Consider the following 27,639-nt stretch of genomic DNA (forward strand, 5'->3'; position numbering starts at 1 on the left):
TACCTGGTCCTAATGATTATTAAACAATATCTATTAACTACAAAGCCCTTGATGACAGAGAAGTGATTCACTGCACAGTCCTAGGTGGGTCAGCAGAAGGACAGGAGAGACTGTAAGGACCCAAGATGGCATCAGTTACGCTAATAGCCATGCAGATCACAGATTGCCCTGCAAAGCCACAGAAAAGTCTCCATGTGGCTCCCACAAAACTTCTTGCTTCGAGGAGCTCTCCCTCCTGGTGAGCCCTCCCTGGTACATTATTTGCAAGGTAATCTAGCTAAAAACCAGCAAGCTTCTTCTGGCCACCTCTTTGGATGGATTTTTTTTTTTTAAATCATGTTGATTAGGTTTGTGATCCCTTGTTGTTTAAATAACTAGGATTTAAATAACTAGCTTTGTAACAAAACTGGACTCATATAGATTTTGTTTTCACTCTAGTTTGAGAGAGGAGCAAGAGAACAGTGTCATGCTTGAAGATTTGCTGGAGAATATGGAGACGGACACCTTTGTGACCCTGTACAGCCAGGTGAGAACAAGTTTGCCATGTCCTGGGTCCATCCCTTGCCAGCTCGTCACTTCACCCTTTTCTCAGCGTCCACGATTCCTCACCCTCAGGATGGGGATGATAACACGAACCTTGGGAGCTGCCAAGCAGATCTGTGAAAACCCCTGGCCCAGGGCCAGCACATAGAGGACATTTGATCAGGGGTCACGGCAGCAGCAATGACAATAGTAATCATTGCCCTGGTCAGTTTCTGTAATTAGACAGGCACCCAAACCTTCTTCTTCTCAGTCTTAAGTAAGTTTAATATATACATTTAATGTATCCATTTTTCAAATAGAGGAACCATGCCCAGATTGGTGGCGTGAGGGCTCCAGGGCTCACTGCCGTTCCTTGGAGCTCAGGATTCAGCCTGGGGTAGGTGACTACACAGGGTGTGCTCTTTCTGCTCAGTTTCCCTGCAGAGCACATGATGCCCCTGGCCTGGGTCTCTGGGGGAACTGAGCCATCTCCACACTCACTCTGATTGTCCGCCCACCCCCTTTCTTCTTTGTAACTAAGAGAATTGACAGACAGCCAAAGTGTCACATGTGGAATTTCATCCAGATTCATTTCTGATTTGTTGCCTCTTTTAAACTGTGAACGCTGCTAAAGAATTGGCCCTATAGTCAGGGCGTGGTTTTTCTCTGCCCCCAACCCTGTGCCTTGTAGAGTCCCCTCAGCAAAGTCTACTCAACTGATTTCTTTTCCAGGCCCTGTGTATTAGTGAGGATTTTTCAGAGAAACAGAACCACAAAGACTTGGTGGGGGGGAGAGAAGGAGAGAGAGACTTACTTTAAGGAATTAGCTCATGTGATTATGGAGACTGGCAAGTCCAAGTAGGCTGGCAAGATAGACCACCAGGCTAGAGACCCAGGGAAGAGCTGATGTTAACAGTTCAAGTCCAAAGGCCCACTAGTGGCAGAATTCACTGTGGCTCAGAGGTCAGTCTTTTTTCTGTTTGGGCCTTCACCTGCTTAGATGGGGCCCACCCACATCAAAGCAATCTACTTTAAGTCCACTGACTTAAATGTTAATCTCATCCAAAAGCTCCTTCAAAGAAACATCCAGAATGATGTTTGTCCAAATATCTTGACACTGTGGCCCAGACAAGATGACCTGTAAAGTTAACCATCACTCCCTGTTTAGCGGCCTCCTGTATTTCACCTGTTTCTTCTCTGTACCAGGCAAGATGATAACGAAGGAGGCCCAGGTCTCCCTCCCTGTCTCCCTGTTCTTCCTCCTACTCTACTCCTCCCCCCCTCCTCCTCTTCCTCCTTCTCCTCCTTTTTCTTCTTCTTTCTCTTGTGATCTGTCTGTCTCTCTCTCTCTCTCTCTTCTGTTTTCTTTCCTCATGGTTACACTGCCTTAGGGACAGCACAGTTTGAATTCCCAAATTTGCTGAAGGATAGTTTCCAAACGAGCACCCATGTTTCCATGTTTATGCAACTTTGCCAACTCCTCCTTTTTTGCATGTTTATGACAATATCAAAATAACACTCTCGAATGCCTGCTCTGTGCTAGACACATCACACATCATCCCAGTTCATGCTCACCGTTGCTCTGGGGACCCTGGCAGCGGGAAGAGCCTCCCCAGGGCACTGCTGCAAATCCATCAGCCCTTCTGTGATGGTGACGATACAAACAGCAGCTGATATCAGCCCAGCGTTGAGGAGAGGCATGGAGAGGATCATCACCTGACAGATGAAGAAACTGAGGGTCAGAGAGGTGACGTGACTTAGCCGGGGTCCCATAGCCAGTCAGTGGGGGCTGGTTTAAAATCAGGGCTTTTTTCCCTTTAAAGGCTCTCCTCATTCCATTTCATGCTACTGCACAATTCCCTTTAAAGCAAAGTATTTCCTAATTGCTTCATGAATAAAACAGGAAGGGGGTGCTCATTTAAAAATGAATGGTACTAACCCCACAAGGCAGGAAGTTTCCCTGTGCTGTGGGGAGAGGCTGGGACCCCATCTGTGGTCCTCACTGAACTCGCCTCCTTTCTCCCCTGGGGCTCCAGCATGACTGCAGCCACTCTAGACAACAGAGTGGCATTCTTTTCTAACCACATAAAGGATGACTTAGATTCAGCTTAAGATCTTCTAAACGGGCTTTGTTCTTGAATAATATTGACTGTGCTCCTAGTAAGTGGCAAGTGCTATCCTAGGCACTGGGATTTTAGCAGCAAACAAAACAGATAGGGCTTCCCTGGTGGCGCAGTGGTTGAGAGTCCGCCTGCCGATGCAGGGGACGCGGGTTCGTGCCCCGGTCCGGGAGGATCCCACATGCCGCGGAGAGGCTGGGCCCGTGAGCCATGGCCGCTGAGCCTGCACGTCCGGAGCCTGTGCTCCGCAACAGGAGAGGCCACAGCAGTGAGAGGCCTGTGTACTGCAAAAAAAAAAAAAAAAAAAAAAAAAAAAACAGATAAAGCCCATGCTCTCAGGAGCTGATATTCTGGTGGGGAAAGCAGGCAATTAACAAAATAAATACATAAACCAAATAGTATTTTATGTGGATTATGATCTCATTTTTATAGTCATGTCCATCCATCCATCTGGCCGTCACTCCATCTGTCTGTCTATCCATCCATCCATTCACTTGTCCATTTGTCTACCCGTCCATCCATCCACCCATCTATCCATCAGTCCATCTGTCTGTCCATCCATCCATCCACCCACCCACCATCCATCCATCCATCTATCCATCTGTCCATTTGGCCACTCGTCCATCTATCCACCTAACCACCCGTCCATCCATCCACCCACTATCCATCATCCATCTATCCATTCACCCATCTGTCCATCTGTGTACCCACCCATCCATCTATCCCTCCATTCATCTACTTATGTATATGCCTAAAAATATTCCTGGAACGTGGTTTGCCTAATGGTGCCGATAACTATTTCTGGATAGTGGCATTTGGAATAATTACTTTAACATTTTTGTGCTTTTCTACATTGTTTGATTCCTTAAAATTAGCAGTATTTCTTAAAGATCAAGGCAAGGATGAGATATGCCAAGATACACCCAAACAATGGAAATCCGTGCCAGGTCCAGTGGTGGTGAAGCAGAACAGGAGAGAGGGACAGGCAGGGCCTGCTGTTAAGCCTGGTCTTTCTGCCACCGTCTTCTGCATGAACAGTTGCTTTGTGATTCATTTCAGTCTCTAGAAGTGACCCACACAGATGCTTTTTGTGTCACCTCCTTCAGGAAGACTCGACCCAGTTAATTGACCTTTGTTAAGGATTATTTTATTGATCAGAAAGCTTCAGAGCTGGGAAAGCCATGGCAGTGGGCCGGCGGGTCCCCATATTCACCAGTGGGGATCCCAGTGATGAAGGGTTACTCCTCTGCCTCAGGAAGAAGTGAGTCTACAGGGTGTTGATGGAGTTTATCCTTCATTTATTCGACCCACGTCTGTTGATGTTTTTCTCTGTGCTGGGAACCGGGTTAAATGCTGGAGGTAGAGACGCATATGGTGCTGACCCCATCCTAAAACCTCCCTGCAGAGACATATGAGAAATTGGACAACTGAATTTTATACAAGAATTGGACAGAAGAGAGTTGATTAACACCAGAGAAAAGCAGAGGAGAGGCATCTGTCCCAGAATGTGGGGTCAGGAAAGGCCTCCAGGAGCCCCACACTGGTGTAGAAACCAAAAGAATGAGTTGAGGAGAGCCAGACAGAGAGTACGTTGGGGAAGAGTGTACTACAGGCAGAAGGAAGCACACGGGTCGCAAGGAAAGAGCTTGGTATTTATAATAACACTTTTCCCCATCACGGCACTGAAAGCATTGGTCAAAGTAGTAAGCAGCCCCATGTTTCCAAATCCAGTGGTCAAGTCCATGTCTTTGTCCTTCTTGACCTCTCTGTGGCACTTGATCCACTGCCCTTTTCTTGAATATGTTCCCTCCTTGGCTTCCAAACCCTGGACACCTGGTTCTCTCCCAGCCCTCTGGCTACCTGTGGTCAAGCCCCTGTGTTGGATGCATCGTGGCCTTTGGACGTTGGGAGCCTGAGGACGCGGTCGTTGGACCTCATTCCCTCTCATCTACCTTCACTCCCTTGCTGATGTCATCCCCACACTGATTACCATCTGATCTTAGCTCCAGACCCCTGCCCTGAACTTGAGACTTGATATCGCCATTAGTGACTTAACCTGTCCAAACAGAACTCCGAGTGACTGACAGTCCCCCGTCCCAGGCTTGCTCCACTCATCTGAGTAAATGACACCAGTTACCCAGCAGCCCAAGTGAAAGATGGTGGAGTCATCCTTTATTCTTGTCTTTCAACGAAGCTTGTTGGCTCTACCATCAAAGAGTCTCCCGCGTCCCACCACTTCTCACCACCTCCCCTCCACCACTCTGGCTCACACAGCTACCATCTCTTGCCTGAGATGCCGCTCCTCTGCTACCTCACTTGTTGCAGATGGTTCATGGCCCCTGTGTCATCCAAAGTCATCTTTAAAAAATGAGAATCAGCTCATGCCATTCCCACTGCTTAAATTCCTGCAGTGACTCCCCAGCTCACCATGAAGACAAGTCAAAATTCTCCCTACGATGAAAAGGTCCGTATGAGCTGATCCCCCGCCACTTGTCCCAACTTAACTGTTGTCACTCTCCTTCTCACACGGTCCATGCCAGCCACACTGGCCTCCTTCGCTCTCCATGAAACGTGCCAAGGATATCCCCACCTCAGGGTCTTTGCCCTTGCCTTCCCTCTGCCTGGAAAGCTCTTCCCTTCCATGTGCCCGTGGTTCACTTCCTCACTTCATTCAGGTCCCTGCTCAGATGTCACCTCCTCGGAGAAGCCTTCCCTGACTACCTGTCTCAAATATCAGCCACCCCCGCCCCTCACCCTCTGTCTATTTATCCTGCCTTGTTTTGCATCCTGGCACCTACACTGCCTGATACGGTGTTTCTTTGTAGGCTTACCATCTGTCTCTTTGTCTGACTGTGAGCCTCATGAAGGCAGAGACTTTGTCTGTGTTACTTACTGCTCTGCCTCCAGTGCCTGGAACAGGGTCTGGCGCCCAGTAGGACTCCATCGTGGTGTTGGTTGAATGAATAAGTGTACTAATAATCTGGCACAATGGCCCACCAAACATGTCTAAGTCCTAATTCCCAGAACCTGTGAATATGACCTTCTATGGCAAAGGGGATTTTGCAGATGTGATTAAGGATTTTAAGATGAGGGTGTTATCCTCGATTATCCCAGTGGGCCCTAAATGTAATCACAAGTGTCCTTACAAGAGGAAAGCAGGAGTCACAGCTTGAAGAGAAGGCCATGTGAGAATGACAGAAGCAGGGATTGGAGGATGAACTTTGAAGGTGGAGGAAGGGGCCATACGCCAAAGAATGCAGGCAGCAGCTGACGCTAGGGAAGGCCAGGGAAGGGATTCTCCCCGGGAGCCTCCAGAAGGAGCCAGCCTGGGTGACCTTGACTTTAGCCCAGTGACACTGATTTCAGACTTCTGGCCTCCAGAACCGTAAGAGAATAAATGTGTGTTGTTTTAAGCCCAAGTTTGGGGTGATCTGTTACAGCTGCAATAGGAAACTCATACAAATACTGTAACAACAGCAACGACCAACACTCACTGAATGACCTTGATTTGTCAAGCACGGCACTTAGATGTCTTGTAAAGTCAGAATTCTTTTGAGGTGAAGGTAACAGAAATTCATTTCAAACTAGTTTGAGTGTAAACGAAATGTATTAATACCCTGACTGTCCCCTCCAAGAGCAGAGCTGAGCTCTGGGGGCTCAACTGGCAAAGGACTCTTTGTGGTTCTCTCTCCTTCTCTGTCTCTCTCCCCTGTTTCTTTGTGTCCACTAATAAGCTTATTCCACACAGGAAGGGACATGAAAGTTGACAGCCCTGAGCTGATGGCCTTTCAGCATCCAGCTCTCCTGGTTTTGCTGTATAAAGTGCTTTTTTCCTCCTGGGTTTGCTGTATAAAATCCCAGGGAAGGTCTCTGGTTGGCCAGGTGGCCAGGCATGCCCACGCTGTTGCTAAAAAAGGGAGTTTGCCTTCTTAACACAGACCAGTTTTACACGTCACAGCTCATTTTGTCCTCACAAAGCCTTTTGACATAGGTATTATTGTTAACTCATTTTACAGTGTGAGGGAGCTGGGGCCTGAAGAGAAATAAAGACACTTCCCAAGGACACACAGTTCTGTGCATTGGGGCTGGGAGCCAACACAGGTTTGGGGGCGTGCAGAGCCTGCCTGTACTCTCTCTTTCTCCTTTTCAAACCTTTTTCTGAAATACTTTTAGGTTCACAGGAAGTTGCAAAGCTAGTACGGAGAGTTCCAGTGCCCTGACCCCTGTTTCACTGTTTCCCCCCATGGTTGCATCTTACAGGACCCTGGGACAATATCAAAAGCAGAAAGTCGACTTGCATATAGAATGCATGTATAGTTCTGTGTCACTTCACCACATGTAGTTTAGCATGACACCGCATTTAAGATGTCGAACTGTTTGGTCACCACAAAGACCTATTTGTGCTACGCTTTTATAGTTATATCCACTTCCCCTCCACACCCCTAACCCTGGCCGCTAATGCTCTGTTCCCCATCTCTAAATTTTGTCACCTCTGGAATGTTATTCACGTGGAAGTACAACGGGGCCTGGCTCTTTTTACGCAGCGAAATGCCCTAGGGATCCATCCAGTTCTTCCCTTTCACTGCAGACTGGTATTCCGTGGCATGGCCATAGCACAGTTTCTTTAACCATCCACTGATTTAGGCACATTTCAGTCGTTTCCAGTCTGTGCTGTTCCCTCTGAGCCCTATCGCCTCATCGAACATGAGTAGAAGGAGAAATGACTCATGGGCCCAGGCTGCAGCTCTGAAGAGTGAGTGGCGAGTAGTTGGAAGGGATGGATGAAGGCTTGGGGAATGTCATGGCAAGCCAAGGCTGCTGGCCAAATAGATCTTTCTTGACAGCTCTGTGACTTTGGGAACACGGTTTCAAGACTGAGGTGCTAAAATATTTATCTCCCTGGGACAAAAAGTCCTAAGACTGTGATCCATTAAAACGTGCTGCTCGTCAAGGTTAGAGCCGTGAGGCTCTGAGTCCCTGCGTTCACTTCTCTAGGAGCTGAGACTGGCGTCCTACCTGTCGAAGCTGGCGATGCTGCCGGGAAGCACGCTGCGTTGGCTCCTGAGCGTGGCTGCGCCTGCAGCCTTGCAGCCCGAGCTGCTCTCCGTGCTGGATCCCGCGGGCCAGAGGCATCAGGACCACACAGCGGAGAGTGACGGCGGCGGGGTGCAGGCTGACCTGGGCAGGAGGGGGTGAGTACAGGGTGGGAAAACGAGGTCCCTGTAGAGGGAACAGATGGGAGAGGGGAGCGGGACCACGGGGCACAAGCACACCCGCCTTCCCAGGGGAATTTCTTTGCTCAAGAAACAGACAGCATCCCGGAGAGTCGCGATGCATCCTCTGTGTAAGTCACGGCAGACCCAAGTATTTTGTCCACAGCTTCTCTTTTCATCACCAATTCATTTCCCCAGTAGGATCTTAAGAGAATAAGTTGCCTTGGGCTGTAAATATGCCAGATATGCATATTTACAGCCCAAGGAATAAATAATAAAGGAAATAAATAAATACAATAAATACATAAAGAAAAAGAAGAAAAATATATCCATTGTTCTATCAGCTGGAGAAAATGGCTGTTAGCATTTTGCTACCATTCTTCCTCCAGAACATGTTTCCTCTGCTGGGTTTTATGAGTGTGTGCATTGTGTGTGTGTGTGTGTGTGTGTGTGTGTGTGTATAGGAATCCCAGTATATACAACCTTGTGTCGTGCTTTTCAGAACCTTATATCAGAGGCAAGTTTGCTTATTACCTTTTGACTCTTGTCCACGTGCAGACGGCTTTCTAATTATCACAGTATTTTGACGCTATTTCTGCTGTTTTTATTAACAAATTAAAATTCATACTTTTCCCAGTTATTGAAACATCTCCATAGATATTATTTTTAAGAGCTGCCTGTTGTTCCACTGAGGTGTGTAGCATAGTGTATGTAACTGTTATCCTCTTACTGGACATTTAGTTTGCGTTCATTTCTCCTCAATTATGGGTAATGCTGCAGAGCTACTTTTTTAGGGTCAAGTTTCAGGTGTGCGTTTGATCGGTTAAGGGTCTTTATAAGTCAAGACATGAAGTGTGGCTGTGGATAAGGTGGGTTTGGGGCAGCCAGTGGTGCCACCTGAGAGCAGAATTTGCTGGGGGTGAGGCTACAAGGAAAGCCGCGAGCAGACCTGAAAGTGTTGAAGGCCAGGCAGTGAAGCCGAGGTCCTCAACCAGGACCCACAGGAGGCTGGGGACGGGTGTCTCGGAGCCCATGAGTCTTCCAAAATGGCATGATTGTGTGGAAAGGTGTGTATGTACATTATTTTTCCTGACGCGTAAAGGGGGTCCCTGACTCAGCTGAGGGCTAAGAGTAGGGTTAGGGTGAAAGGAAGGATAGGAGCCTGGGAACAACAGCTGTTGAGCAGGGGTGGGAGTCCACAGGGGCTGGGACGAGCCTTCCTAGAGTTGGTGGGGCCCACCACGAGGGCTGGATGTGAGTGTGGTCACAGGAGCTGGGGTGTGGGTGGGGTCAGGGCTGGTGTGGGCGTGGTCAGAGAGCTGGGTGCGGTCAGAGAGTTGCATGTCTCAGCCTGGTTTCTCTCAGTGTCCAGTCAGGCAAGAGCATGAAGGTGGCAGATGTCGGTGGTGACGCTGGAGCAGGAATGTGCAGGGTCACAGCGATGTCACCTCTGCCTGAGGGCTGCCCACGAGGACCTTATTTACGGGCTCCCCTTCGGCCAGTTTAGTTTGGGAGGCTGGTAAGCCGGCATGGGCAGGTGGATGTGGGACAAAGCAGGAGCACCCAGGTGGCGTGTCGCCAGGAGTGTGGAGCATGGGCATGCCCTTGTGTAGCCCGACCTCATGGCCAAGTAGACTGGATGACGTCTGGAGTCAAAAGCCACTCACCATAGCCTCTTAGGGCAGGGCAGTCACTACTCCTGTGTCCCAAGCGACTGGTACTTGGGCACACCGTCAGTTCAGAGTCTTGGGTTTCACGCAGCAGAAACTGACTGATGAATCTAAGCAAGAAAGGGTGTGTGAGGAACCTGTCAGAATCCAGGAAGAGCTGTACGCCGGGTCCCTGTATGGGCAGGACAAGGAGAGCACGGAGACCATCCTCTCTGGGTGCTCCCTTCAGAGGACCAGCCTTCTCTGCCCAAGAGCTAGACTCCTGGGACAGAGAGCCTGGCCCAGCGTGGGCAAGGGTCCTTCACCCCACCAGCTGGGCAGTGTGAACCAGCTGAGGCAGAGTATGAACTTGGCCAGAGGCAGGCATAGACAGGACTCTCTGCTACACTGATCTTTACTGACTTAACTTGAGCCCAAGCCTGCGAACACCTCCCCACCCCCTATTCCTTATACACTGTCCCTTCTTCGGTCGAGAATCACACCTCTTCACGTGGCATGAGGACTCCCTGCCTCACCCACCTTCCAAGCTTCCACTGTGCCTTCTCAACCTTCTTATTCATATATTCATGAACACTCACTGAGATCCTAGCATGGTCGACTGTCTTAGGCACTGGTGCACGTGGGAGAGTAAGGGACAGTCCTGCTGCGTGGGGTGTCCGCTCCAGCGGGGGAGGTGGACTGCACACAGGCCAAGGCAGAGAGCCCATTCCTTCTCGAATGTACCATGCGTTCCCTGCTGGGATACCAAGATCCAGCTCAAGTGTCCCGCATCTCGGCAGCCTTCCTTTATCTGACCGATGTCACCCGGGACCTGTCTGTGACCCGTGGATTGGGGACCCCTTGCGGCAGAGACCGTGTCTTGACTTGGCCAGAAAAGATCCTTGATCAGTGTTCACAGAGTGAGTGAGAGAACAAACGTGAAGACTCTCAGCGTTTCTCATGTCAGCCAAAGGTCACGCTGAGGGAAGGAGTCCCCATAGTGCTTTTTAAGATTTTGCATCGCTTGAAGATTCTGTTCTTTTTGAAAATACAAGAACTCTCCCTTCTTGCCCTCAGGAAACATCAGGGCTGGTGGCAAGCCTTTGAGAGCAAACTTCGAGGAGAACTGCTAAGCAGAGGATTAGAAAAGATGCTCTGGGCTCACAAGAGGAAGGAGAGGTAATGAGGGCATCTGCTCAGGTGGGCTGAGGAGGGCAGCCAGGCTGCCTGTGAGCTGGGAAGGGGAGGTGGAGGGGACCACAAAGGGAGGGTTACTGCAAACATGTCAACATTCCTTCCCTAAAGACCGCAGTCTTTATTCAAAGTGGGCTTAGTTTGAAGTGAAGTAAGCAGAGAAAGACAGATATCATATGATACCACTTATATGTGGAATTTTAAAAGTCATACAGATGAACTTATTTACAAAACAGAAATAGACTCACAGACATAGAATACCACCTTACGGTTACCAAAGGGGATAGTGGGGGCAGGGTGGGGAGGGATAAATTAGGAGTAGGGAATTAACAGATACAAACTACTAGATATAAAATAGATAAGCAACAAGGATTTACTGTATAGCACGGGGAACTATATTCAATAGCTTGTAATAACCTAAAATGGAAAAGGTGCACTTTGCTGTACACCTGAAACGAACACAATATTGTAAATCAACTATACTTCAATTGAAAAAAAAATGCAAAGTGCACTTAGTTTATGAGCTGAAGATAGCCACCAGCTATCAGTGGGAGAATGTTGTCACTTATTAGCATTTTAATTGCAGTATTTATTTTAACTAATGGCTCTTTTTAAATGGAATCTCATTAGAAGGAGAATAAGTCCTTATAAATGTTCAGACTTTATAGTTTACAAAGCCCTCTCTCGCCTTGCTGCACTGAGCCTCCCCACTTTCTGGAAAGTGAGGGAAATGCCACGGCCACGCCTCACCAGCTCAGGGAGGTCAGAGGAAGAGACCCCATGCCTGCAGCTGTTAAAAGTGACCGTGGGATTTAGGGTCCCTTTATTTCCCTGAACTTCCGGGCCAGCGCTCTGCTCACTCTCTTGAGTGCCTTCTCTTTCACCTGTGGTGACTGCACACCTGGAGAGCAGAGGCAAGTTAGAGGCAGCACGGTTTTAGGGTGCTACAAACAACAGACCAAGGGTCTCGCGTGTTTCCCCCTAGAGATTCGGAAAAAGGGTAACGTGAGTCACAAGAGTTACGTTAGACCGTTTAACATAAAAGGTTAAAATGTGATAACCAAAGTGTGCTCTGTAAACAGAGGATGTCCAAGAGAAGTGTCCTGCCCCTTCCATAATTTCTCAGGGCTCCGGTGAAGCCGCAGAGACAAGCTTCCCAAATAGTCCATGAATAAAACTCTGGGAGCCATTGATAATGGGCCAGGTATCAGAATTTAGTCCCAGAGAAATTAGAACCGGATACTGAGCCCAAACCAAGAAAATTAAATTCAAGCTGTATACTGTAAAGCGCTCCACGAAGGAACGGAAGTCAATTGTTCTAGATTAGCATGGGGATGGGGCTGCTGAATGCCTTCCTGGGCTGCACTGACACGGGTGGGCGAGTACAGATCAGGAGAACCCTGGCGCCACTGTCTCGGATCACTGTACTCGCCTTTTTGCCTTGAGATGCTGTGTACGATGGTGGGAGGAGGAGAGACTGTGAATCAGTCCGAGTTGCCTTTGAGTCCTTACTCAGATCATGCAGCTGCCAGGGCAGGAGTTCGTGCTGAGGGGGATGGAGCCTCATTGGCCACGCCTGTTCAGGAAGGGCCCACGAGCCTACCAGTGGCCTCCAGTAGGTCGACCCCCAGTGACATGGCCTCGTCCTGCACCGCTTGGGCACAGGACCCTGTGGCTTTCAGGTTGTAGAGCGCTCTCAGGAGGAGTCACAACCATTATCAAGAGACTGGACTGCTTATGGGCAGGATTCCAGCAGTCCTTTTACAGGATATTCTAAAGTGTGTTGCTCTGTCCTATTTCAAACACATTTTACCTAACTTCTAACTGTTGCTTTATAATCAGGTTTTACCAGCCTGCTTTTAGTGTGAAGCCCACAGGCAGGGGTGTCCTAGGAAATGTCTCACAATTGTTCCGGGGGGAGATGGGAGCTCTGATTTGTAGCACTTAGTTTCCGTGGTGTGAAACACTCCCACCATGGCTGATTCCGTGCTGACAATATGATGACCACAGGCTCACAAAACTCCACAAAAGTGAACAGTCATGAGTTGGTGAGAGCTGTCTGCAGCCACCACTGCCACAGGCTTCAGCTAATCTCAGGGGCAACCTGGCAACCACAGGGAAAAACCTTTCTTTAAAAGACACTTGATTGGGGCCCTAGGGACAAAAGGGGGTTTTCCTAGAGAACTCTTTCAGGACACAGGAGAGTCAGTTGCCAAAAACGTCGTATCTGATCTTCTGTTCTTTCTTTAGCATATTAAAGAAGACGTGTCCCCCTCTCAGAGAGAGGGTGATATTCTCTGGAAAAGGAAGTTGGCCACACCTGTCACTGGAGTCCATTGGTGAACTGGCCCCGGTGCCCATTGTAGGGGCAGAAACCATTGATTTATTAAACACTGGCGAAAAGCTCTTTATCTTCAGAAATCCAAAGGAGCCGGAGATCTCACTGCACCTTCCTCCCAGGAAAAAGAAGAAGAACTTTCTGAATGCCAAAAAGGCCACTTGGGCCTTGGGCATGAACTAGCCCAAAGGAAAGCTCCAGGGAGTCTGAAGACAGAAAGATTTGTTTTCTCCTGCCCACATGTGTGTGTGTATGTGTTTATAATGTACAACTTGCAGGTGTTAATTGCACTTGCAGAGGACAGATACATCCACTCTCCCTCCCTCACCATGACTTTCATGGGCTCAGTTTAATCTGGTCCCATGAATTCCCAGATGGCCCATTTCCCTTCAGCATCGCAAGGGACATGAAGAGACAGGGGACCAGCCCGTGAACCCTCGTTGCTTTCAGTCCCACCTTGCTGAAGGTCTAAAGGAGCCCCGGGCCCCTAATTCACATCCCCGCAACACCTGGCTGAAGAGTGGGCTGTATGTTGAAGGCAAGGCTCTCTCTTCTCTCACATTGTGTGTTTGTTACATGTGCTATTTTTATCAAGGGAGCTTTTGAAAGAAGAGCATTTTCCCTAAAGCTCTTCTCAAGGGAACTCGTCTTTGCTTTCTGTAGGAACCATTTATTTTTAATCCCTTCTTGGGTTTTGGCCATCGTGATGTTCAATGGAAATTTGCCCTCCATCTTTCCAGGGGCCAGAAGATGCGCCAGCCACTGGGCGATACCATATCCAACTCAAATCAGGAAACTCAGGCTTAAGAAGGTGAGGGGATTTAGGCAAGATGATAAAGCCACTAAGTAACAAAGTCAGGACTCACTGAACTCTTTACGGCCCCAAACCCTTGTCCCTTCTCCTGGACTTGGTAAATGGACACATACCTGCCCTCAGGTGTTTGCCAGCAAACTGACTGCGCACAGGTCCTCGTGTTGCACAAAGTGCTTTCCTGTGCCCTGACCCTCTCCATCCTCACAGTGTGGTTGGATCATTATATGAGCTTTTCTGAGAACCAGGCAAAGAATACAATTATAATGGGTCTTTCCTAAGCGTGGGAAATGATTAGGCAGGGAATCCTGTCACCAACGAGAAGAAAAGGGATTCTGATGAAGCATCTCTTACATGAGAGTTGCTTCTAGACCGTAACAGCTACTTGAACCCACTTTTTTTTATATATACAGCAGGTTCTTATTAGTTATCTATTTTATACATATTAGTGTACATATGTCAATCCCAATCTCCCAATTCATCACACCACCACCACCGCCGCCACTTCCCCCCTTGGTGTCCATACGTTTGTTCTCTACATCTGTGTCTCAATTTCTGCCCTGCAAACCAGTTCATCTGTACCATTTTTCTAGGTTCCACATATATGTGTTAATATACGATATTTGTTTTTCTCATTCTGACTTACTTCACTCTGTATGACAGTCTCTAGGTCCATCCACGTCTCTACAAATGACCCAACTTCATTCCTTTTTATTGAACCCACTTCTTAATCCTTGACAATACCCAGCAGATGAGGATCACTACTCCCATTTTACAGCCAAGGAAACTGAGACTCAGAAAGTTTAAGTAACTCGCCTGTGATCACACCATGTGTAAGGGAGGAATCCTCACTTTGAACCCAAGTCTCCTAGCTTTCAAACCCTTACCTGCCATGAGACATCGCATTGCCTTTGGCAACCTGAAGGCCAAGTCTTATTTGCAGTTTCCCATCAGCATGCATGCAGCCTGGTGATCAGGGATCTTTGCCTGGAGTTGCACTTCTTCCGGGGGCAGCTGTGTACCATCATAGTGGCTGCCAGTTGGCCATATCTCTGCATTAGCAGATATGTGCAAGTAAGCAGTTCAAATGCAGGAGAGAAGAGTGGATGGGGTCAGTTTTCCCATCAGAAGCTCAAGTAAGAAGAGAGAGGAGAGAAAGAGCAGTGATTTTCACACAGGATAGTGGAGTGGAAAACGCATGGTCTTTGGTGTAAGCTTACTTAAGTTCAGATCCTGCTCTGTTGCTCGTGAGCTGTGTGTCCTGTGGAACTCACCTGACCTTTCAGAGCCTTATATACTTCATCAACAAAAGGATGATGAGAATCCCTTGTTATGAGGATTAGATGAAACTGGATCAGTAAAGTGTTTGGTGGTGGTGTGCACCTGCCACATCTATGTCCTTCTGTATTCCTTGAAGGTGACCCATCTGCCTTTCTAATAATTTCCTGATTCTAGGACTCTGCTAGAATTATGCATGGTTGAAAATAGATTGCACATAAGGATTCGAAAAAATAGGTCAAAATTATGGGCTGAAGGCTGATTGAATATATTATTAGCAACAACAGGAGGTGCTCAAACTATTCAAAATACAGCATTTGAACCTAATAATAACTCGTTATGTTAATAGACAAAGACTAGCTATTGATTTAATTTCTCTAAACTCACTGCATGAGAAACACGAAGATGTGATAGGGAAATCTTATGCTCCTGGAATCTGGTAGCTCAGGTTTAAATCCTGGCTCTACAACTTTTAAGCAAGTCACTTTACCACTCTGAACCTTAGTCTCCTCATCTGTAAAACAGGGGTCCTAATACCTACCTTAGGGTAGGGATGTCACAAAGAGTGAAGATATTGGATATTATATAAAATGTTGGTGTTCAATAAAATGTTGATATGCAATAAATGTAGCTTATTTATTATGTTTTTACATACAACATTGAGCTTTGTGGTTCCTTTCATTCCTGTTTTCACCCAACATGAAGACAGTGACCCTTCTAGAAGGGCTGTACCTGCCACAATACATGGAAGCCTATTCATAAGCGAGAAGCTCCAGGGAACTTGAATTGAGAGGACTTGATTTCAAGATGGGGCTCCATTACTTACAGGTTGGAAGAATTTGAGAAAATTGCTAACCTCTCTGAGGCTCAGTGTCCCATGGATCATGTCTTCTAAGAGTTCAGTCTAGTTAAGTTGACAGACACAAAAATAAGTCATCATTAAGCGCAAGGGATAAAATAGAGTTCTGAAAACCATGCTGTGGGAGTTTGGGAGCGAGATGCAGCCTGACTGGGGATATTTGAGAACAGCTTTAAGCTTTTGACTCCAAATCTTTATCTCCAGACTGGACTTCCTCTTGGGCTCCAGACACATTTGTCACAGATGCCTGTCCAGCCCTGAACCCATTGGCTTCCTATAAAACCTGTTCCACTATGGGATGTCCCATCTCTGAGTAGATGGTACCAAGTCAGAAACCTACATGTCATCCTAGACATCTTCCTGTTTTCAACCCCCAAATATGATGACTACGTCTTGCTGATTGGACTACTGCATTAACCTTCACATTGATGCCCTCTTCCTCCCCTCCACTCCTTCCCAGGCCATGTCTCTCCTGGATGGTGCCAGCAGCGTCCATTCTCTCCAGGTTGGCTCAAGCCAATTTGGTCTATCGTAGCCATATCTGAGTCACTCTCTTGCTGAAAGACCTCCAAAAACTTTTCAATGCCTACAAGACCGCCATGAATTGTCCGCTAATAACCTTCCTACCCATGTCTCTAGGGGAAGCCTCTACTTTCCACGGAGCCATTGATTGGCAATGAGACACAAAGAAGAAGGTGGATCTGGGTTTGCCTCCTGGATCTGCCATTTACTCTGTGGCCCTAGAGAAGCTACCTAATTTCTGTGAACCTCTGTTTCCCTCACCTGTTTTATAGGATTAATGAAGTGATACTGTAATGTGTCTGCTACAGGGAACACACAATAAATGCTAGCTATTATTGTTGTCTTAGAAAGTTTGTAAACAGAAGAGTGACATGATATGATTTGTTTTAGAAAGGAACTCTAAAGGTCTTATGGAGGATGGTCCAGGAGTAGAAGCAGTTACTTGGGCTTTTTATTGGCTTCTGTCTTCCAGTACACAGCTACAGGTACGGAGTGCGGAGATAATTGTTTCTGCTTTGTATGTGTCCTTGCTTGTCTGGCCTTTGTTTGCCAAAATTACCAGCAACAACTCCACCACCACCACCAACACTAACACCATTACTCGTGAGTTTGCTTTCTCTGGATCAGGCACATCACTTGAAGATTTATCTAAATTTTTCCTAATCCTCAAGAAGACCAGGTAGAGGAGATGTTACTAATCTTATTTGACAGATAACCTGCTATGAAATGACCTTACTCATCATTAATGTATATGGGAACGACCATTTCTCACCCACCTGAGAGTACTTCCTCCCTGATTTTACTGCACCCCTACTTCATTGGTGTGGTAACATGTTCAGGGGAAGGGGATTCCTCCGCCAGCCCCAGGAGATGAACCATCACTGACTCCCAGAGTTTCCTTACAGGCTGTGGGGGTGATGCTAAAGATCTCTGCCTTTTATTTAACGGGGGTGTTCAGACCATTATATTTAATGTATTTGTTGATATTTGTTGTGTTTGCATTTTAATCTACCAAATTGCTATTTCGTTTTCCATTCTTTGATATGTTATTTGTTCTCTTTTCCCTCCATTCCTGCCTTTTTGGCATTGAGTATCTTTTATGATTCAGTTTTATTTTCTCTGTTGGATTATTATCATACTTCTTTTTTTAACTTTATTTATTTATTTTTGGCTGCTTGGGTCTTCACTGCTGCACGTGCGCTTTCTCTAGTTGCTGTGAGTGGGGGCTACTCTTCGTTGCGGTGCGTGGGCTTCTCATTGCAGTGGCTTCTCTTGTTGCAGAGTGGGGGCTCTAGGCACATGGGCTTCAGTAGTTGTGGCGCATGGGCTTAGTTGCTCTGTGGCATATGGAATCTTCCCAGACCAGGGCTTGAACCCGTGTTCCCTGCATTAGCAGGTGGATTCTTAACCACTGCACCACCAGGGAAATCCTATCATATCTTTTTTTTAGAGGCTGTCCTAGGTTTTACAATATACATTTTTTACTTATATTCCATCTTCAAATAGTATTATGTACCTTCACATATAGTGTAAGAATCTTGCGACAATACACCTCCATTTCCCTGCTCTATCCTCTCTGCTATTGTTAACCACATTTTTGCTTCTATCTGTGTTAAACTCCCATGTACGTTGATGATATTCTACTTTTTATATGCAGTTATCTTTTAAAGACTTAAAATTAGAAGAATATGTTTTTACAAATATTTGCACCTTCTGGTGCTCATTTTTCTTTTATGTAGATCCATATTTCCATCTTGTATCACTTACCTTCTTCATAAAAAATGTCCCATAATATTTCTTCTAGTGCAAGTTTTCTGGTGATGAGTCTTCTCACACTTTGTGTCAAAAATCTCTCTATTGCCTTCATTCTCAAAAGCTGTTTTTACTGAGTGTAGAGTTCTAGGTTTCCAGTGTTTAAATTTTTTTCTTTCACTACTTTAAAGATGTCACTCTTATTGGATTTGATTTGCTAATGTTTTGTTGAGGATTTTTGCATCTGCATTTATGAAAGATATTGATTTGTTGTTTTCCTTTCTTATAATATCTTTATCTGATATTAAGGTAGTGCTGGTCCCATAGAATGATTTAGGAAGTGTTTCCTCTGCTTCTACTATCTGGGAGAGATTGTAGAGAATTGGTATCACTTCTTCCTTGAATGATAATAATTATCATATGGAATAGTTTCACCAGTGATTCCATCTGGGCCTAGTGCTTTCTGTTTTGGAAGGGTATTAATTATTGATTCAGTTACCTTAATAGATATAAGCCTATTTAGATTGTCTGTTACTTCTTGTGCGAGTTTTGGTAGCATGTGTCTCTTGAGAAATTGGTCTATTTCATATAAGTTATCAAATGTGCAAGCATAAAGTTTTGGAAAATATTCCTTTGTTTTCCTTTTAATGTCCAAGAGAATAGTTGTGATGACCACTCTTTCATTTCCGATATGTAATAAGCTTATTCTCTTTTTCTCTCCCTTGATTAACATGGCTACACGTATATTGATTTTATTGATCTTTTCCAAGAACTGGTTTTATGTTTTCTTGATTTGTTTCTATTGTCCTATTTTCAGTTTCTTTGACTTCTGATACAACAAATTTTAGTATTTCTTTTTTTCTATTTAAGATTAAAGTACAGTCTCTTACCGCCCCCTGTAGTCCCCTGACCACTACTCCTTACCTTTAATTTCTTCTTTTCCAGGAGCAACTAATTTCAACTGTTTAGCTGTTTCTTGTGGCATCAAGATTTATACTCTTAGGAACATAGTGCAACTTCTCAGTGCTGTATCATTCATAACATATATTGACCTTCTATTACAGCAGATGAGAATTTAGCTTTCTTATACACATGTAAACACACACACCCTTCCTCTCCAGTTATCTAATGCAATTAAAGTACAATTTTCACTAAATATTCAGCATTTATGTTATTATAACTAATAAAATTTTATTTGAAGCTGATCCATGTAGTGCATTTTAATTACATTTCCTTTTTGGTGTAACTTTTCATTTTCCCTAGAGTTAACAATTGGCTAGGAATAATTGATAGTTATGGTAAAAAAAAAAAAAAGACTCATCTTTTGGAGAAACATACTGAAATATTTATGGACGAAATTATATGTTGTTAGAGATTTGCTTCAACATAACATGAAAGGACATCTGGCCATGATAGAGTAACACAGACTGAATTTAAACTTCCAACTTAAACAACTAGAGAACTAGCCAAAATACAGGAAAGAACTATTTTCAGACATTGAGCAATAGGCAGCATGGGACCGTGATATCTAAAAAAAGGGAAATAAATGAAGGGAACCCTATGACTGCCCTAGCTTAGTGCCTGGAGGCAGTTTTAAGGCTGCAGATCAGGGAGGGAAAACCCAAACAGAGCCCAGCAGTCTCCCTGAGTTGAGGAGACAGCAGAATTCAGGGAGGCTGAGGCAACTGGGATTTACGAGGCAGAATATAGAGGAGAGACACAGAGAGGGAGAGAGAAAGAGAAAGAGGGAGGGCACATTAGTATCAATAAAAGGACCCCCTTGAGTCTTTGTCTGAATACTGAGCCATGTGTACATGAGGGTGAACTGTCAGCGGGGAGAAAGAACCACCAGAAAGACGTGGTTTCCAAACAACTCCCAAAGCTCACCAAGGACTGGGAATATTTCCCATTCCCACCAGCCAGAGTGCGATGCATCAGCTGGTCTTCTGGTGGATCTTGCCGTGGCAATAGGAATAAATTCACAGTTCTGGATTCACCATAGCAAAGCTTAAAAGCAAGTCTCAACAAAGCTATAAAGACAGAAAGTAGTTGCCTGGAATCATGAGGGTTGGGCAGGAGCATGGGCATTGTGGAGAGTGATGGCTGATGGGTACATTTTGAGGTAACGCAAATTTTATAAAATTAGATTATAGCTATGATGGCACAACTCTGTAAATATACTAAAAACACAGGGAACTGTACACTTCAAGTGGGTGAACCTTATGGTATGCAAATTCTATCTTGATAAAACCATTTAAAAAAAAAAAGAAAAGAAAACAAGACCCAAACAGTTTAAACTGATCTCAAGTGACTTCACAGCATGCCAGAACGAAGTCCGAAGCCACTTACAGGAATACAAGATAATCCAGTGCCCCCGAAACATAAAATCACCTATGCCTGGAGCCAATCCAAAATTACTAGGCAAATAAAAAAGACCAAAATAATGCCATTTGCAGCAACATGGATGGACCTAGAGATTGTCTTACTGAGTGAAGTAAGTCAGACATAGAAAGACAAATATATGATATCACTTACATATGGAATCTAAAAAAATGGTACAAATGAACCTATTTACAAAACAGAAATTGAGTCACAGATGTAGAAAACAAACTTATGGTTACCAAGAGGGGGAGATAAATTGGGAGATTGAGATTGATATATACACACTACTATAACTAAAAGATAACTAATAAAAACCTACTGTATAGCACAGGGAACTCTATTCGGTGCTCTGTAATGACGTATATGGGAATGGAGTCTAGAAGAGAGAGGATACATGTATATACATGGCTGATTCACTTTCTATACAGCAGAAACTAACACAACATTGTAAATCAACTATACTCCAATAAAAAATTTAAAAATTACCAGGCAAGCAAAGAAGCAAGAATATAAGATTCATAAGTATGAAAAAAAAACACCCGGTCAATTGAAACTGACTTAGAAATGACAGATATGAAAATATTAACATATGTTGACATTAAATCAGCTATTATACATTCCCCATATGTTCAAAATGAAGGAGAAAACATAAACACGATGGGAGAAACAGAAGATATAAAAAGTGTTCACACCACTTCTGGTTTCAGCTCTGACATGTTCAGCTTAGAAGTCAGAACTTCTGTCTTTCCAACAAGAAGAAAAGCTGAAAAAACTGAAAACCAATGTCTTTTCTGGATCCTATCAGAGAACTGAAGTCACAGGGCAAACTCCCCCCCTAAAATCTGGAGGGATGGGCCAATCAGGAGAGTCACAGCCAAGACCCAAGACTCAGACAGATTCTACGTAAAGGGATGGAGACAGACATTCCATGCATGCCAACACTAACCAAAAAGAGAAAGAAAAGTCTGGATTTATACAGTGAAGCAAATCAGACTTCAGAACAAAGGGAATTATCATGGATAAAGAAGACATTACCTATTAATAAATGAGTCAGTTCTCCAGGAAGACATAGCAATCCTAAATATGTCTGCACCCAACAATTGTGTATCAAAATACATGAGGCAAAAACTGATAGAACTACAAGGAGAAATACTCCATCTAACAGCAGCTGAATATGCATTCTTCTCAAGTTCACATACAAAATTCGCAAAGATAAACCACATTCTGGGCCATAAAACACAACTAAAAAAAATCTAAAAGAATAGAACTTATACAAAGTATGTTATCAGATCACAGTGTAATTAAACTAGAAATCAAAAACAGAGAGATAGCTGGAAAATCACACAAGTATTTGGTATTAAACAACACATTTCTAAAGAACATATGGATCCTCCAAAAGTAGTCTCGAGAAAATTTAAAAAAATTTTTTGAGTTGAAGGAAAATGAAAATACAACCTAACAAAATGTATGGATGCAGCCAAAGAAGTATGTATGCGGAAATGTATACCATCAAATGCGTGTAGTAGAAAAGACAAAAGATCTAAAATCAATAATCTAAGTTTCTGCATTATGAAGCTGGAGAAAGAAGAACATTGCATGAGACAGACCCAAACTTGAGGCTCTGTTTTGCCCCCTGACGAGCCGTGGGACTCTGGAAGAGTTTCTCAACCTCTATACTAATTTTGTTCACCTGTACAGTGAGGATGTGAAATAGCACCCATCTTATGGTTGTTGAGAGGATGAAAAGAAAAAGCAAACTCCCAATGCCCAGCACATATTAAGGGCTTAACAAATGTTGGCTGATTGTGTTGTTATGGATTTTTTATGGTAGTATAACATCATATAAATATTCTATATTTTATTCAGTTTTATTGTTGCTATTCAGTTGTTTAGTGGTGTTCATGAATATTTAATGACATAGGAGAGCTTTAACAAATACAAATAAGTAAAAAAAAGCAGACTTATGAGAGATAACAATGTTTAGCATTTAATCAATGTTCAGTAAATGAATTAATAAAACAGGAAAGGAGGGAGGGAGGAAGGAAGGGAGGAAGAAAGGAAGGAAGGAAGAAAGGAAGAGAGGAAGGAAGGAAGGAAGGAAGGAAGGAAGGAAGGGAGGGAGGGAGGGAGGGAGGGAGGGAGGGAGGAAAGAAGGAACCTTGTTTTTCAAGTGATTATGTAGAATAAAAAAAGAACTTGAAGAAAGTAGAGTAAAATGTTAACATTACTTGCCCCTGGAGAATTGATTACAGATGATTTTCTTTTCCTTTTCCTTTGTGCTTCTAAGTAGCTTCTAAATTTGTTAAAATGAATCTCTATTGCCTTTGTAATCAGATAAGAGCACAAAATGGTATCTAAAATCAGAAATTTGGTATAAAGAAAATAATTTTCATAATTTACCTTCTAATCATATTTACCTTCTAATCATATTCCTCGTTTAGGAGTATCTAAAACCTACTTCACATAACAATAATAAAACTTAAAATCAACTTTTCTTACCAGTTTTTCTATTGTGCTATGATTGGGTAGATTTGCGTGATCAGCAGACACTCGTAGTTCCAGTTACAGATTGAGTTCTGCTGCATGTAACAGAAAAAAAAAGGTAATAGTGATGTAAATAAGATAGGAGTTTAATTTTCTCTCACATGACACACCATCTAGAAGTGACATCCAGGCGGGGACAGAAGTTCCACAATGTCACCAGTGCCATCTTTCTGCTCAGCCATCCTAGGTGCATGGCTTCCATCCTCCCGGTTATCTCATGGTCCCAAGATGGCTGCTGCAACTCCAATCATAACATCTTCATTCTAGGCTGAGGGAAAGAGGAAGGAGAAGAGCAAAATATACCAGATGTGGCAATCCCCTTTAAAGAGCTTTACCAGAAGCCCCACTTCATAAGGTCTGCTTGCAAATTATTGGCCTGAACTAAATCACATGACAACCCCAAGTGCAAGGGAGGATGCGAAACGTCATTTGGAAATGGCATCGCCCAAACTGGGGTTCTCTAGTAAAATAGAAGTGGAATAAAGGGTACGGTGGGCAACTCAAAATCTCTGCTAAGTTCTCATGTGGCCAGTGGAGACCGGAAATGGTTGAGACTTTTTTATTATGGGAAGAGGAAACTAGGACTTCTGTGTGCTGTTTTTTCTGTGGACATTCTCATTTACTCCTCAGAACTCTTTTTTTTTTTTTTTTTTTTTTTTTTTTTGCGGTACGCGTGCCTCTCGCTGCTGTGGCCTCTCCCGTTGCGGAGCACAGGCTCCAGACGCGCAGGCTCAGCGGCCATGGCTCGCGGGCCCAGCCACTCCGCGGCATGTGGGATCTTCCCGGACCGGGGTACGAACCCATGTCCCCTGCATCGGCAGGCGGACTCTCAACCACTGCGCCACCAGGGAAGCCCAACTCCTCAGAACTCTTTAGACTCAGAAGTGGATATTACTATTCCCATTTACCTCTGGAAAGTGGGCTTCAGATAGAGTAAATATCTCCCTAAGAGCCACCAGCTTTGCAAATTCCAGAGCTGGGTTTCTAACTCAGGTCTGTCTGACTCCAAAGCCCATCTCTTTCTACTGCACCATCCTGACGCCCCTGGTCTGCAAATGCAGGCATCATTTACTTTTTCTTTCAGCCATTGCTAAGTGCATTGTGTATTGGCAGGTAGTAGATACTTAGTGAACATTTGTCCAATGAATGAATGAATGAATGAGTGACTAAATGCCTGCCTTGTGGGGAGGAGCTCACTGTCTTCCTGGTGAGGGACATCAATCAGGGCCACACAGCGCCATCTACAGGATGCTGTGACCCCCTATTTCTGAGGAGCACCCAGGAAAATGTCACCAAGGATACTGGGTGCGCACCTGAGCCGGGAGGACCGAGCAGGGTGTGCAGACAGGAAGGGAACTCGGGCTTGAAGGGATCACAGTGCGGGTGGGAAGATGAGGTGAGGATGTTCCAGAGCGGGAGGGTCAGGGTGAAACGGGGCAGGTCCTGGAGACCAAGGGCTGGACTCTATCTCAAAGGCTCAAATGCCCTGTGTCCCTGGGGCGGAACAGGCCATGGAGCTCAGTCTGGGCATCTGTTGGTGGCCCCTTTGTGTCTTTACCGTGTTTGTAGCCCCTCACCTCCACTCTTCTTGTTTCCTTCTCAGCAGCTGAGTTTTGGGAATTTATGAAGTGAACACCCAGCGTGATGGGCAGGAGACTCTGGTGGTGTGTCCTGAAGCTCCAATTTCAGTTTTCGAATTATGTGAGTTGACTTCCCTGTTGGTGAAAAGGGGGGATTCAGTGGCCAAGGGCTTTCTGTGGACTCACCCTCAGGTCTCCAGCTCCTGGGACAGAGTCGGCTGTGCTTGTTTTCAAGGTTAATGTACTTTCCCCAGAGTTGCACCTCTTGAAACTAAGAAGGCGGGCGTGTATGGCGGGGGGGGGGGGGGGGGGGTAGGAATGGTGGATGGTAGGATTGTGTTCTTTCCAGAGGAAATAAATATAAATCTCAGGTGGCTCCGTGAAAGCAAGGGTTAATCTCATTCCTCCTCCAGTGGGTCGAACACTTGACGACTTAGAGACATAGGCTGCAAACATACAGGCTGCAAACACAGAGTTTTCTCTTTTACTGTAATGACTTAATTTCCATTTCTAGCCAGCATTTTCTGCTGTAGAAAAACTTGACCAAGTCACGGCCAGGTAAGCCCCAGCAAAATCAGTGATTTCTTAGTTTTAGTTTAAACTCAGATGATTTCAGCGTTTCTCCCTCCCCGCTTCTCCCACCACTGCCATTTTGGTTTCCAGGAGAGGGAGGCACCCATGATTCTGGTCCAGAGTTCCCCTGATGAGCATCTTGAGGTGTATATGACCAACCTGCTGAGGTCTTGTTGTCAGTTTCCACCTCAGCTTGTGGCCAGGACACCCACACTGTCACCTGTGGTTGTGTCCCCTCATCACAGCCCTGCAGGCTCCAGGTCCCCTCACTCAGCTAGGACCTGCAGCCTTTTCTTGTCTCCCTGTGCCATGCAGGCGTGGAGGTGAATTCCCTGAAGCCGCCCTCCAGTCTACCACCTGGACCCCACTCTTCCAACCCGACTCCAGCACCGTGATGACAATGCACCTTTTCCTTGAGTGTTGTTGCCCTCCTGGAGCCCCAGAAAGGAAGCAGGTGCACGTTCCCTGCAGACACTCCTCATGTAACTGAGGTTTCTAACATTCTTCTCACCCCACCTCCAGGGTTTCAACCCGGAGAAGGGGGAATAGTGTGGAATTCCTTCTAAAAGACACTCTCTCAGCCTCTTCCCCTCTTTTCTTCTCTCTCCCTCCTTCCCTCATAGCCTCACCTCCTGTTGGGTTAGAAAACTTGTTTTTATTCTTAACATATTTCTTGCCATCTCTACTGTGTGTGATCCAATCTTTAGACTCAGAATACTCCCAACTCCCAGATTTGGGAAACACTTCTGAGTCTCTCAAAGCTTGCCTCTTGCTGTTGAAAATCTGGGTTTCAAACCTGTGTCTTCTATGATTTTCAAGAGATTATTTTGGAAGTCAACATCTTCCACTGTAATCTGATTTCTGCTAGGTCGTTCCAAGGAGAGGACCATGTGTGTTGACTGTTGCTGCTTGTTTGGGGTGGATGGGTAATGGGTACAAGGAAATGGGTGGTGATGGTGGGGGGAACCTTGGTTAGCCCAGAATTTTCTCTTGCTCCACGTCCAGGTATCTGGTAGGGACCCCACAGATGTTTGTTAAGTGGGTGGATTTATGAAATGTAAGAAGCACATTTCTACATGATTTTAGACTAAGCATTCCAATCATCAGAACCTCCGTTCCTGTAATTATAAGTTGGTTAAATAAGGAATTCTTGCCTACCTGCCTCACTTAAGCAATGTGGTCAGGGGGAGTGGAGGAACTGTTTCCACGGCAGGGCAGAGAAAACCATTCATTGCTGATACTGTTGAGGTTGGGAGTGGACCCAGGAAAACCAAGGAAGGGACTGGGACAGCTGTTGTGGTTCCCATGAGCAGGCTATGCATGAACTTTCCCTGCCATGATGAGTGGTCCTTTTGTCCAGAAGGACTTGGAGGGGCCAATCCTGAGAGCTTGCTGTGTGACCAACGACTAGCCCCTCGTGTATAATAACACGCTTATGTCTCACAACAACTCTGCAAGGTAGATACTAATATAATACCCATTTTACAGATAGGAAAACTGGGGTGCAACAGAAGCAGAAACTTGTAGGTGAGGGACACAGAAGCAGAAACTTGTAGGTGAGGGAGCCAGGATTAGAACCTAGGCAGTCTACGTCTGGATCCTACATCACCATCAGATGACAAGGATGAGTGGTGGCCCCAGAGGGGTAAAGGTGTTGGTTCTTTTAGGAGGTCCCCATAAAAGCTGTGGGCATTGGAAAATGAGGGCTCCTTACAGGAAGCTGAGATACACATCATGGGTATAAATATTGGGGATTTCCCAGGCACAGGTCACTTTCGCATGGCATGTCCAAGCCAGATCCACCCAGAAGCTGGTCTCCTGTAAGAATCAGTCAGCGTTTGTTGAACTGATTGAAAACAAGGTGTTATTAATATCACTTCTCCCAGGGCTTGTTTTCTCATCTGGAAAACGCACACAAGAATCTCTACTGTCAAACCTGCGTGTGTGTAGGTTAAATGCAATAACAGAACCTGAGATTACTAGAGGGGTGACGGGACAGTGACAGTGTCCTGCACCCTGATGGTGGCTCAGAGCTCTAGGAAGGAAAGACAGGAAGTCCCATGTATCGTGCATCTAAGGGAGGGAGCATCTTCTCAGGGGTCGCATTTGACTCTGTGACCTTGTGAGATGAATACTCTGCTCCATCAACGCTGATCCTGGCTTCCCCTCAACTCCTTGAAAAGCATCAGCGTCTGTGCTGCCTCAGGGTTCTTTACACCTGATCTGTTCCTGCTTCCTGGTATGTTTCCCTTCCTTGCAACACACACATGTGTACAGGCGCGCACACACACACACACACACA

General features: G+C 45.4%; 1 protein-coding gene across 1 annotated transcript in view; it reads left to right on the forward strand.

Annotated features, from left to right (window-relative positions):
* Positions 1-13,219, forward strand: part of EVC2 (EvC ciliary complex subunit 2) — a gene marked incomplete at both ends in the record, with an annotated part of 139,208 nt that extends 125,989 nt beyond the window's left edge. The window contains 4 exons of the mRNA XM_082838642.1: positions 439-526; positions 7,638-7,834; positions 10,582-10,683; positions 12,949-13,219. Coding sequence (XP_082694768.1) covers positions 439-526; positions 7,638-7,834; positions 10,582-10,683; positions 12,949-13,219 — 658 coding nt within the window. The remainder of the gene's footprint in view (positions 1-438; positions 527-7,637; positions 7,835-10,581; positions 10,684-12,948) is intronic.
* Positions 13,220-27,639: the final 14,420 nt, after the last annotated feature.

This window comes from Leucopleurus acutus (assembly GCF_964270905.1).
Source record: "Leucopleurus acutus genome assembly, chromosome: 4".
Taxonomy (NCBI): Eukaryota; Metazoa; Chordata; class Mammalia; order Artiodactyla; family Delphinidae; genus Leucopleurus; species Leucopleurus acutus.